Source organism: Lynx rufus, unplaced genomic scaffold (assembly GCF_022079265.1).
Source record: "Lynx rufus isolate CCGP_SWC_20201006 ecotype Redwood Valley unplaced genomic scaffold, mLynRuf1.p SCAF_26, whole genome shotgun sequence".
NCBI classification, from domain to species: Eukaryota; Metazoa; Chordata; class Mammalia; order Carnivora; family Felidae; genus Lynx; species Lynx rufus.
This window is the reverse complement of record NW_025814841.1, coordinates 3,227,804-3,241,117: the sequence shown is the minus strand read 5'-3', so window position 1 is coordinate 3,241,117 and position 13,314 is coordinate 3,227,804. Positions and strand designations below refer to the sequence as shown.

Sequence of the window (13,314 nt, the reverse complement as noted above, 5' to 3'; positions counted from 1 at the left end):
CAGTGTGATTGGATAATTTGCTTCAGACTTAATCTAAGGTTGAGTATCCAATTTAATTACATGAGGTTTGTTCAGGGATCCGATTTCCAGGAGTTACTGAAACAGATGTCACAGAGGAAATTGCAACCAACCTCTCAGAGTCTCAACCCTGTAAGTTAGAAGATACACATGACCCAGAAAACAGGATATAAAATGCAGATCTCAATGTTTATTAATTAGAATAGGATGTAAAACCACAGAGTTTGCTATTTTTAAACAAATGGTAGCCATTAAAACAACCTTAAACAAGAAAGTGATTTTTTAAATTTCAAAGCAAGAAATCCAGTACAAGGAAAGGTGGCATTTTAAAGTATCATCAATGAATTTTCACATGGACTTTCCATCACAATAATAGTCATTTATATCTTCCATCTTACGCAGCAACAAAGTCACAGTGAGAAAGACAGCAATTGCTTCTGAAAGGAAATCAAAGAGGCCTTGAGCGATTATTTTTTCAAAAGCATCTTGGGGAGTTGAAATGAGGCCTGTTTCTCCACGGGCTGACGACACTTAACAGTGATGGGAACAGCAGAATTCTTTTCTCTGATTTTACCTTTGAACAGAACAAAAGGAACTCAGTATAACATTCTCCCTCATAAAGAGATGCAGAACTCAAGCCTAACCCCCAAGAAATGCTATAATCAGAGTAAACAGTAATCCTGCTCCTATAAATGATGTTAATAGCATGTTATAGCATTCAACAGAATTTCTCCCTCTTGCTAATCTTCCTCTGAATTTTTAACACAATCTTCCTGGATTGGAAAAAGAATTCCAATAGTCAGGAAATGACAAAAAACTTGAAGCTTCGGCTGCATAGCATTGTTAAAGACAGCACTCCATAATAAAGAGGATATAACCCAGAGTACACAGGACCTCATGATTCAAGTCATGGGGTTTAGGGAAGTACAGGTTGTCCTAGTGTAAAAATGTGCAACTCCTAAGTGGGTATGTATAAAAGTAGTCCTTTGACAGTGTCCCAATTAACACAAACACCTATCCCCGTTTACCATGTCGACCCCTCATATAAGTCTTTTGCAGATCACTATGTGTTGAAACAGCCAAAAACATCACAAATTAAAAAAAAAAAAATTAGAGCCCAATGAAATTTAAAGCTGGCAAAACATGCAGATTTCATGAAGCCAGTGGAAGTGGTGTTGGAGAGAGGCTGCCCGAGCAGGATCAGAAAATAATCGGAAAGAAAGAAAGAAGAAGAAGAAAGAAAGAAAGAAAGAAAGAAAGAAAGAAAGAAAGAAAAGGAGGGAAGGAAGAAAGGAAAGAAGGAAGGAAGGAAGGGAGGGAGGGAGAGAGGGAGGGAGGAAAGAAAGGAGGAAGGGAGAGACAGGGAGGGAGGGAGGGAGGGAGGAAGGAAGGAAGGAAGGAAAGAGGGAGAAAGGAAGGAAGAGGAAGGGAAGGGAAGAGAAGGGAGGGAGGAAGAAAGAAGGAAGGAAAGAAATTGACAAGAATGGTGATAACAGATACTTGAAAAAAAGAAAGATCTGGGTATCAAAAGACTAAGGGAAAACTGAGGAAGCACTGAAATATTTTTCCAAAATGACCATATCTACAATACTATTCCAAGAATTAAGTGTGCAATGAAGTACATCAAAGACTATCAAATAATTTTCCTGAAAAATTATACACCCAAAAACATTTGATTTATTTTTTTCATTCTAAGTTCTAGAACATAATTGCATTTACAATACGAAGATTTGTTTTCTAGATAAGATCCTAATTAAATAGTTTATAAATTTTGACCACAAAATTACACTGTTTTAAGACGTGTCAAATTTCCTCACTAACAGGTCCCTCTGTATGCTACCCGTCTATTTGCCTCTTGCTCACATTTGATACTTCAAGGCTTTGCTGAATGTTTCCTAACATCTCAGAGAATAAATATCGAAACAGACCAAGGCTTTCTTCAATCTGCAGGCTCAACTAAGTGTTCTGTGTTAAGAGGTCTTTTATCAGTCTTCCCTTAGCTAACCTGTCCTTGAGTCTTTTGTCACTTTGAAGCCTTTGACATTGACCTTGGACTCTTCAAAAGCTTATGAAGACAGAGCTGCTGATTTCATGCAGGAATACTTTCTCTGCCCACCGTCCCTTACCCACAGCACCCAGCTCAGGGGTGGGCCTGTTTCCTGGTCCCTGCTGCGGCGTCTTCTTTTGTCTCTCTAGTTTTCAGTGTGACGACTTCTCCCTTGTAGGGTTCACGCTCCACAGGGGTAGGTGTGCAAGTCTGAAACAGAACAGTTCATTTTCCTCTTGTGGTTTACTGATTTCCTGAATTCAAAGCTAAGCGCAGCTCCCTTAATGAGCAAAACGAATCTTAGCGAGAGCAAAACGAATCTTGCTAATTTACCTCTCATGTGCCTCCCGCCCCTTGCCCTTTCACTGAAGTTCCTGGCAACCTCAAGTACCTGAGCTGTGCCCCACTCTTTGCTGGCGCTAATCTGTGTCCAACAAAGACCCAGGAAGCACGCTCTGATTGTCCATTCACTGAAACTTAAATTGGAGCCTCTACCCCATCCCCACACCCTTCTGGTTGTATTAACCACCTCATGGTCCTTCGGACATTCTACCTTTCCTTCGTATTTCAATCTTAGACATCTATATTCCTAGACCGCTTTGTGGTACCTCTCCCAAGACTCTGAGCATTTTCTTCTGAGTCTAGCAATCTGTGTATGTGTTTTCTCATTTTCTCACTTGCCCCTGTGTGTAACAGGCTGTCCACAGAATCTCACATCTCTAACTATACCTCTCGGGTGGCCCGCTGAGAGCAGAACCCGCCGGCTGGATTCAGCTTGAGTTAATTCAGTGCTTGCTCAGAGTTTAGAAATCTGGACTGGATAAACAAAGGCATTCACAAGAAATAAGTCACACTGTTTATAAACATGGACACAAATTCACTGGCAAGTCAAGAAGCAGCAAGCCACAGTGATTAAGGGCATGGGCTCTGAAACCAGACTGTTTGGGCATGTTACTGAACACTGTATTTCTGCTGCCTCAGTTTAAGCTGGGAATAGTAACAGCACCGGCTTTTGGGGGTGGTTGGGAGAGGATTAAAAATAAGTAAATCATTTAGAATAATGCCTAGTGTAGAATAAGCTCTTAATAAATAAGTATGTGTGTACACATAAGTATGTAGATCCCCCCCCTCCAATAACATTTGCCTTGTTTTGACCACCAAAACCAATATACTGTGGTGATCAACAATGTGGGCTCTGCCAGACACCGGACCTATGTTTGAGTTCTAGCTTTGCCAAATGAGCCAGCTAGGCCTACTCACTCATCTAGGAAACGGAGGGAATGAACGCCATCTCCCAGATACAAAGCGTTACCTTCTTTCATTTTATGGGTACTTATTGAACACACACAGTCCCAGATGTTTCGCCAGGCACAGAGGACAAAACAAAGAGCAACACAGAGACCGTCCCTACAGCTGTGAGATTTGAAGTGTAGTGTCAGGGCACACACAGAGCACTTAGGGGATGGGAGGGGGGGACCCCTGCCCTCCGCTCGCCAGTCCCAGCCTCTGTCCGTTTTCTGTGTCTGGTTGGATGCTTTGCTGGACTTTCATTTTGACTGTCTCTGTCCTTTACTTTGCCCTGGATCCTGTCGTCATCTTGAGGAACATCGACACCAAGAAATGAAGGACCAACTTCCTATTTCTGCCACCCAGCCCCTGGACCTTGTGTTACCTGGAGCTAAGCCACACCTGAAACTTTACACCTACTTACTGTCCCACTCTATGACCTTTCAGGGAGGTCTTCATGTTTTTTCCTCTCCTGGTTTACTTTCCAAGTCAGACTGTTATGTATCACTTAAACCTTGGCTGACCATATAATTGAATCCAAACACGACTGAGACTGTAAAGGGAACTAAACATAATTAACGGGCATCATCAGAACTGGCTAATAACAGGGTGCCTGGATGGCTCAGTCGGTTAAGCGACTTGGTTTTGGCTCAGGTCATGATCACACGGTTCGGGGGTTCAAGCCCTGCATCAGGCTCTGCACTGACAGCATGGAGTCTGCTTTGGATTCTCTCTCCCTCTCTCCCTGCCCCTCCCCCACTTGTACGTGTGCTCTTTGTCTCTCTCAAAAATAAATAAATAAACGTTGAAAAAAAGAACTAGCTAGGAAAACCAGGATTCATGTCCATATGTTGCCTACAATCGGAAGGGTCTTTCCTTTCTCTCTTTTCTGTTAGCACTGGCACTCAGTAAAACCTGTGGCATAGTTCAATTCCATCATCAGCCTTTTCCACAGCTAAGATCCCCTGGAAAAAGTGACACAAGTGGGCAGATCTTTGTGTCACCTGCCTTCATGCTGCGTGCCCTTCATCAGCCCCACTCTGTCTCCCTCTTCACCCAACAGTTCCTTTGAAACTTCACTGCTTGTGGTTTTCAGCTATTACCTTTTTGTCTCTCCTGGACTCCTTCCTGGGAAGGGGTGGCTAAAAGCAGTGATTTAAGCAGAGCCATCATGCCCAGGCACAGTCCTCCTCATTCAGGGGTGGGCTTGCTTCACAACCTGATCAGTCCCTTGGAGGATCCTTCCCTGACCCCAGCTGCAGACTTGGTGGGGATCACGAGACTCAACAGATGACCAGTGTCCTTCCCAGATCCTCCCGCCAGGGCTAGACCTCGCCCATGCTGGCATTACCACCTCTTTGGCCTAAATATCTCTGATTTATCTTCTCTAACTCAAGTCCAGAGGATTGTCCGTCCAGGATGCTTTAGCCATCCCTGACACATCCACCATCCTGTTTACCATAGTTTCCTGTAATTATCTGTTTACTCATCTATCCCTTCCAGCAGATTCGGGGCTGGGGTACTGCTCTGTTTTTCCATAGCAAGTACTCAATACACAGTTGATCAATTTCTGCCCAGGGTATGATGGGAAGGAGATCCCCATCTGAGCTTTGTCTCCTCTTTGTGTGGGCCATCCTGGCCTGGGGTAACTCCGTTTCCCTCACACTCCTTTGCTGTGTTTCGCCGTTTATCTGTTCTCTAGGCCGCCCTTCCTCTTTGGCCGACTGTCTCCTGTGGGCAGGCCTCAGCTCACCTGGTTGTCCACGAACCACCTTCTGGTTGCTCAGTCACTTCACTAGCAGTGCCACTAGGCCCCTCGTAGCCTTGCTGGTCACTCTGGTCACAGCGGCCACCATGTATCTCCGACCCGACTGGCCAGGTCTAATCTGCACGTGGTCCTGCTCTGTATCTGCCTCTGAGGCTCTGGGTGGGCAGGGCACGATTTCCCACCAGAACTGCCGTGGGGCATTAACCACTCCTGCCCACGCCGCCGCCTCAGAGACAAACCGGCCCTTTCTGGGGAGGCTTTGCTGCTCCACACCTCACAGCCTTCCGCTTTGATAGATGATTTGACAGAAATCAAAGACAATGCAAGTTCTGGTCCCAAGCCTCCCAGTACTTTCACCTTGTAAAATCTTCTTATCCTTAGAGGTGGGTTACATAAACTCTTTAATGCTAGCCCCACATCTTGTTCATCTTTGTACTGCCTATTGCCCCTGGCATTGCACTCCGTCTATTTCAGAACCTCAGTAGATATTCACTGTGACAAAACAGAGAGTGATGGCACTCGTCCTGCAAAATCTCAAGCCGTCACTGTGTTATTCAGAAGTTCAGTTGCACATGTGTTTTCTCAGTAGACCCAACCTACAACTCTTGTTACTTCTCTCTAGTGACAATAACAGATCTCCATCTGAAGTGTGAAGTGCCCTGCCCTGACACGGCCCCTAGCGTCTGGTGAGACCAATGCGTCATGCTCATGGGTTACCCTAAGCGGTAGGGTCCAAAATAAAGTGGGTTTCGTTCCCTAGGATCTCAGATGAGCACAGCGATTAACACGGACTCTGTCCTGAGTCTCCCAGCTAAACCCATACCTAATTCTTCGCGGACATTTATGGAAGAGCCGGACAAAGAAGCAGAGGGCTCTGGATTGAACCAAAGAGGGCAGGTCTCTTCTCTGCTTGCCTTCTCTCCTCCATGTTCTCCTGGTTTTCTTCCTACCTCACTGGCCCCTTTCTCAGGCTCCTTTGCTGGCTCCTCTGCTCCTCAACCTCTGAAGGTTGGCAGTCCCAGAGCTCTATCTCAAGCCCCCTTTCTTCTTCTCGGTGGCCTCAGACTTATGGTTTTAAATCTGCATGTTGCGATTCCCAAATTTTAGTTGCAGCCCTGATCTCTCCTAATCTCCAGACTCCTTTGTTCAAGTGGCTAATAGACCTCATCGCAGGGGGATGTAATAAGTGTCTCCAGCAAAACTGGAACTTAGGCACAAGGAACTGTAGGTGAAACGGAAATAGGATTTAAGGTCTTTGAGAACGAACACTGGTGTTATATTATGCCTGTTTCCCCAGGGCCTAGGATAGTACCTGGTGCTCGAGAAATATTTGTTAAATGAAAGGTTTCTTAACTGTAGGACTTCTTAGAACTTTTTGTATGGTATTGGGCAATAGACTCAGTCTGAGAGCAGCATTATCTAAAATTATGTGACACCTTTCTCAAGGTGCACCTCAAGAGACTAGTGTCCTAAAGAGAGAGAGAGAGAGAGAGAGAGAGAGAGAGACTAGTGTGAGACTAGTGTCCTGAGAACGCACCTTCAGAGGGCTGAACTGGGTTGTGGCATCTGTTCCCCTCAGTACAGGTGGGTCAAAATCCAATGATTTCACCCACCACCAGATCTTTCCATCCTGATGATATCACAATCCAATAAAGTGGTTCGAGTGTAAAACTGTGTGAGAGGCTCTCTTAGGTAATATAGGGATCACAGATGGCACCTCGTCTGGCAGGGTGCTGGTGGCTTGCGTTGGTAAAGTTCAAGGTTTACAGCATTTAATGATGACTGTCATTATGATGAGTTAGTAGACAAAAAAGAGAACTATATCGCAATGTGCAGCACTATGAATAAATATTAATCGCAATCATCATTATTATACCCGTGTAATTGCAGAAATGCTCTTTGGTTAGCTGACCAGGGGAAACAGGAAGTTGTAAGTTGATAGAAAATGTAATTGTATTGTTTGCAGAGAGTTGTGTGCTGGGATGCTAGCTTTTCTGAGACTAGGAAGACCAACGGAGAAGAATCCTGGGCCCCAGAGGAAATTCTGATACCATGCCAACCATGGAGACTAAGAAACTAAAATATCAATTGAGACAACAGAATTTCCAGATTCCAAACAGCAGGTACTGACTCAATACTTAGCAGTCCAAATGAGCAGCAAATGAAGTCCATGCCTGTCTGGTGAACACTCAGCACACATTGAACTGAGCCCTTCAGGGGCTGTGAATCCCTAGGGCACGAGGAACCCCTAGGTTCATTAGAGATGACCTATAACAGTGAAAACCTGCATTTTGAAAATATTTTGCAATCCACCAATTATTTCCTTTTAACCTTCAACATATCTGCTGAGCTATTTCTCAAGGACAATGTGACAAACCTGGGCCCTCTCATTTCAGGGATGGTTCCTCTGGTAATAAGTTTGCCAGCCTGAGGGTAAGTGAATGCCATGTACAGGAAGGCAGACTAGTGGGGTGACATTCTGAGGATGGGGGCAGGTGGCTTTGTGTGTTGCGGGGGGGGGAGTAAACTTCCTGATCAGTACATTGCAGCAATAGAAGCTAAGGGGATTGGCTTTGGAGGTAGAAAAATCTGGGTCTGGGTTCTAAGGCGGCCACTTAGTAACTATGTGACCTCCTTAAGACTCTGATTCTGGGACACCTTGCGGCTCAGTCAGTTAAGGGTCAAACTCTTGATTTCGGTTTAGGTCATGATCTCATGGTTTTGTGAGTTCAAGCCCCATGTCGGGCTCTGCACTCATAGTGCGGAGCATGCTTGGAATTCTCTCCCTCTCTCTCTCTCTTTCTGCCCCTCCTCCGCTCATGTTGTCTCAGCCTCTCTCAAAATAAGTAAATAAACTTTAAAAAATGCCTCAGTTTCTTACTTTATAAAATTGGAATACCACTACTTGCCTCAGAAGGTTGTAAGGATTAAACTATGCCAGGCACATATTGGTTATCAATAAATATTTACTGAATAAATGCTGAGTGGTTAAAGTGCAAAAAGAGAGTATTTAGGAAGTCCCTGTATACAGTGGTGCACTGGTCAATGTCAACAACCAGCGCTGCCTTCCCTTTTCTCAGCACCCCCCCCAAAGCCCTGATTTATAGCACCTGCCTATTTCTGGGGTGTAAATGCTCCCACCACAGCAGATTTCAGGCTACTGAAGTGACGTTACTGAATGAGGAGCTGGGAAGAGGCACACACAAATGTCTCTCATGAACCAAAATGAGCCGACTCCAACGGAGGTATCACCTTTGATTATTATCTTTGATTAATCAATCTAAGGAAATGAGGATACGTGGCAGTTACTGACATCCCTTAAATTATTTTCTCTGAGCTACCACATTGAGAAAGACGTTGACAAACTGTTCCTTCAGAAGTGGAGAACACTCATTTCAAGGACCAGATCAGCCATCCATTCAATTTTATCTTATCTAAAAGGCAAATTATGCTTATTGTCGCAAAGCTTTAAAAGTTTCAAAGCTTTGGCACAACTCTGAAGCCATGCATTGCTCCGTGAAGCTATTCCTGTTTCTCTATAAAATGCAATGTGACCCTGATTTCCCAGAATAGATTGGGTTGCTTAATACTGAAAAAAGAGAAAAAGAGATGACTTAAAGCAACTCTGTATTTCCAAATTTGGGTGAAAATTACAAGTCTAAACACACAAAAAATTCTAGAAAAAGTAATTCATTTGAGTTTCACGAGCTATATTTTTGGGGGTAAGGAATTAACAGTATGTAAGTTGATTTTATTCTTTCCAGATGCTCTTGAACATCTAAGTTGTGTTACTCTTTTTTTTCTCCTTCCTTCATCCCCCAAGAGTCACTTAAGTGACTTTTTAGAAAATATTGTAATATATATTTTATTATGTTATATTTATCAAATAGTTTGATGCCTCATCTTCTGATTTAAATTTTTTTCCCTTAAGGATCAGCTGCTTAAATGTTAAAATAAAGTAACAATTCCCAAAAGCTGTCAAATTGGATAAAAGTGTTGTTTCTTTCCTTTGAAATTCCTTACTGTATCTGATAACAGTGGTAGGTGCATGGCATGATGCTGGTAACTTTTGTTAAGTAATAAACTCATGGACAAGAATCAAGCTCACAGATAATTCCACAATTTGGGATGAGTCAGGGGGCAATCTCCTGGGTAAGTTGCTTTAAAGTTTTTTCTAAGACCTCTAAAACTATAGTCTTTGCTCTTTCTGTTTGCAGTTTTTTTTATTTTTAGAAATTTTTTAATGTTTATTTTTTACAGAGAGAGACAGAGCATGAGTGGGGGAGGGGCAGAAACAGAGGGAGAAAGAGGATCTGAAGCAGGTTCCAAACTGTCAGCACAGAGCCCGATGCAGGGCTCAAACTCGTGAACCGCAAGATCATGACCTGAGCCGAAGTCGGATGCTTAACCAACCGAGCCCTCCAGATGCCCCTGCAGTTTGTTTATGCATCAAATTCTTACTATGTACCAAGTACTGGGCATGAGAATATAAGATGGTGTCCTTAAGGAACCAACACTCCAGCCAAGTCAGCCAAGTTATGGAGCAGGCAAACGCTGATGTGTCTCTACCATCTGTTCTTTGGGAGTCCAGAAGGGTAAGGGATTCATTTTCTTACTTTTCTGCTTGCCTTCAAACTCCTATTCTTACAAAAATAACCAGAATATTTTAAATGGAAACCAAAGCAAGGGCTCTAATAACCTAATGTGAATTTAAAACTAGAATGCCTAACAACTCTCTTTATTAACCTTAGTGTGATATTTTTCTTCTATAAAATTATCTTTGCTTCATGGAGAGAAAAAAATGTTTGAAATGTCTCCAGGCAACCTTCAAACCTCATTTTATCCATTTTATTTGATATTTTTCCCACACCACCGTTTTCCAAAATAATGAGTTTCCCCACACTTTGAGCTTCACAATCACTTTCTTCTCTTTTCTTGCTGTATGGAGGTCCCATGATACAGCGGGAATCAGAAAGGCCATGTTACAAATCCTGGCTCTTACGTTTACTTACTGCTTATCACAGGGAAGTTATTTAATCTTGCTGAGACTCAGGTTTCTATTTTGTAAAATGAGGTTGAGGGGCGCCTGGGTGGCGCAGTCGGTTAAGCGTCCGACTTCAGCCAGGTCACGATCTCGCGGTCCGTGAGTTCGAGCCCCGCGTCAGGCTCTGGGCTGATGGCTCAGAGCCTGGAGCCTGTTTCCGATTCTGTGTCTCCCTCTCTCTCTGCCCCTCCCCCGTTCATGCTCTGTCTCTCTCTGTCCCAAAAATAAATAAACGTTGAAAAATAAAATAAAATGAGGTTGATAATACCTACCATATGACTTGTTATGCAAGTTGAGTAAAATAATGACTGTAAACCATCTAGTACGGTGCCTGGCAGATAGTAAGTGCTCAGAATAGCACATGACAATAATGATAACAGCTATCACCTATTGTTACTGCAAAAACAATAGTGCCCTTGAATGCCTTAAAAGTTGGTGATATCAGGGGTGCCTGGGTGGTTCAGTAGGTTAAGCACCCCACTCCAGCTCAGGTCATGAATCTCACAGTCCGTGGGTTCAAGCCCCGCATCGGGCTCTGTGCTGACAGCTCAGAGCCTGGAGCCTGCTTCAGATTCTGTGTCTCCCTTTCTCTCTGCCCTTCCCCCACTCACGCTCCATCTCTCTGTGTTTCAAAAATAAATAAACAATAAAAAATTTTAAAAAAAGGAAAAAAAAGTTGGTGATATCAGAAGAAAATATTAAGAAACTAAGATGACTCACAAAGTGAACTCTTGAAAAGGGAAGTTGATAAGAATTTTGCCAACAAACCCTAAAATGACAATTTGGAAAGGAGAATTGATGACGCCAGTCATTTGGTGATCTCTGCTGCCTCAAACGTTTTCTCTACAAGAAGACAACTTAGGTCACGTCAGCCATTTAAATACAGTCTATCAGGCGTTCCCAGTTAGTCTAGCGCCCCTGTTGGAGAGCATTGGCACTGATGCTGTCTTGAATCCAATTCACATGCGACCTAACCTATCACCCAGTTCTGCTGATTCTGCCTCCTTATGGTTCCCTAACCCAATCCCTTTCTGCTCATACCTTGGATTACTATTACAGCTTCATGAATGCATTAGCTGCCAACAATGTCTCCAATTCAGATTAGTTTTTGAGAGACTATTGTTTTCCAAACCAAATGCTGAATCGTTTGTCTCCCATTAACTCATTTAACTCAATCTTTATGATTTACAATATCGTTCATTGCTCACCTGTACAGTTTTTGGAGTCAGACAACCAGAGTTTATGTTCTGGCCCTGCCATATACGAGCTGTATGACCTGGATCAGTGTCTTAATTTCTAAAGCTTGTTTCCTAATCTTTAAAATGGGGGAAAATCGGGGCGCCAGGGTGGCGCAGTCGGTTGGGCGTCCGACTTCAGCCAGGTCACGGTCTCGCGGTCCGGGAGTTCGAGCCCCGCGTCGGGCTCTGGGCTGATGGCTCAGAGCCTGGAGCCTGTTTCCGATTCTGTGTCTCCCTCTCTCTCTGCCCCTCGCCCGTTCATGCTCTGTCTCTCTCTGTCCCAAAAATAAATAAACGTTGAAAAAAAAAAAATTAAAAAAAAAAATAAAATAAAATAAAATGGGGGAAAATAATAGTTCCTTCCCTCATAGAATTTTACAGTGAAAGAACTCATGCCCTGACTTGCATTCAGTTAGCATCAGTAAATGCTAGTATTGCTATTATCTATCACACACGTGGTCAGAAACACAGGGGATTCTTACAGTCACTATCTACCTGGTACCTGTCAATGTCAACATTTACAAATTAACCCTAGCAAAATGAACTGTAATCTTAAACATTTTGACTAAAATACAGTATATAAAGAACTATGGCACCCTGAGAATTTAAAACATTCTAGAGTGCCTGTTTACTTAATCAAAGCTTTAGGAAGTGTTAAAAGAAAAACACCAAACAAAACAGGATGAATCTTGTGTAAGGGACTCTAAGAATCCACAAGTAAAAAATTTCTCACAAGACATAAGAGGAAAAATCAAACAGACTACATGATCCAAATGGAATGCATTGAAAAACAGCCAGAGAACTTTGGAAAAATAGAAATATATTTTAAAATGGAAAGAAGAGAGAGAAGCCTTAGAATTGATCCAAGGGTTTCAAACTCTACTGTCTCTAGGCCAGATGAGGAACACAGTGAGTGAAGCCTACTGAGTAAAAACCAGAAAGGCAGTCTTAGAAGATCTCGGGCATCCAGCCATGGCCTATTGTCCTCACGTGGGGTCGAGGGCACAGGTTGCCTCCCTGACACCCCAAGTCTAGCAATTTATATGGTTTTCATTTGAAATTTTCTGACATGTTAGTGTATTTAGTAAAATGAATTTTTAAAACAGTGTAAACAAAGGTATAAAAACCCATGATACATTAAGAACAAATGTTTCTTTTATACATTTATTACAAACAAAGATTTAGGGAAACTTTGTCATAGATTTGGTCATCAAAAGAGGAAAACAAAGAGACAGAACTAACATTTGACCCATACTATGTGCCTTATATTTAAAACTCTTATTTCAGTCTTAGTAATTTGTTAAGGAGGAAATGTTGCCTTTCTCTAGATCAGACAACTGAGCAGAAGGATGAGAGATCTTGCTGTTGGCCACATAGCTAGGAAATGGAAGGGCAAGGTAAAATTCATATTTAGATCTACCTGCTCAAAACTCCACCACTGCTCTCATGGCCATTAAAATGAGCTTTCATACATTCAACTACAAGGAGTGTAATTTTTTGAAGCACCATTCATTGCTAAGCACTGTTCATTGCTAAGCTCCAAACTCTACCTCCATTTTGCACACAGGCCACGCCTCCCATAGCTTCTCCCAGCCAATGACAGCATGCCATGTAGCTGGTTGACAGGAGACTTCGTTCAAGGGCTGCCCAAGGCCTTGCTCAACCTATCTTAGATTGAATGGTAGACTAGGATGCTTCCTTTCTTTTTTCTCGGTCCTTCACCAGAGTCAGACTTGAATTTCAGTCTGAAGGCTCTCCCAGCATATTCTGACTCCCTCCAATCTTCTCACACAGGTGTTTCCCCTAATAAAAACATGAGTATCCACTTCTTAGAGGACGCCGACTAACACAATTGCCAAAAGTCCCCAGAAACCCTGAATCTGCCTGGGGAAAAGTGACTTGGTCCATGAGG

At 43.0% G+C, this 13,314-nt stretch overlaps 1 protein-coding gene across 1 annotated transcript in view; it reads right to left on the bottom strand.

Annotated features, from left to right (window-relative positions):
- Positions 1–267: 267 nt before the first annotated feature.
- Positions 268–13,314, bottom strand: part of DPYS (dihydropyrimidinase) — an 80,542-nt gene continuing 67,495 nt past the window's right edge. Inside the window, exons 9-10 of the mRNA XM_047088969.1 lie at positions 2,145–2,275; positions 268–592 (exon numbers count right to left, since the gene is read on the bottom strand). Of these exons, the coding sequence (XP_046944925.1) occupies positions 2,159–2,275 (117 nt within the window). The 3' untranslated portion in view covers positions 268–592; positions 2,145–2,158. The remainder of the gene's footprint in view (positions 593–2,144; positions 2,276–13,314) is intronic.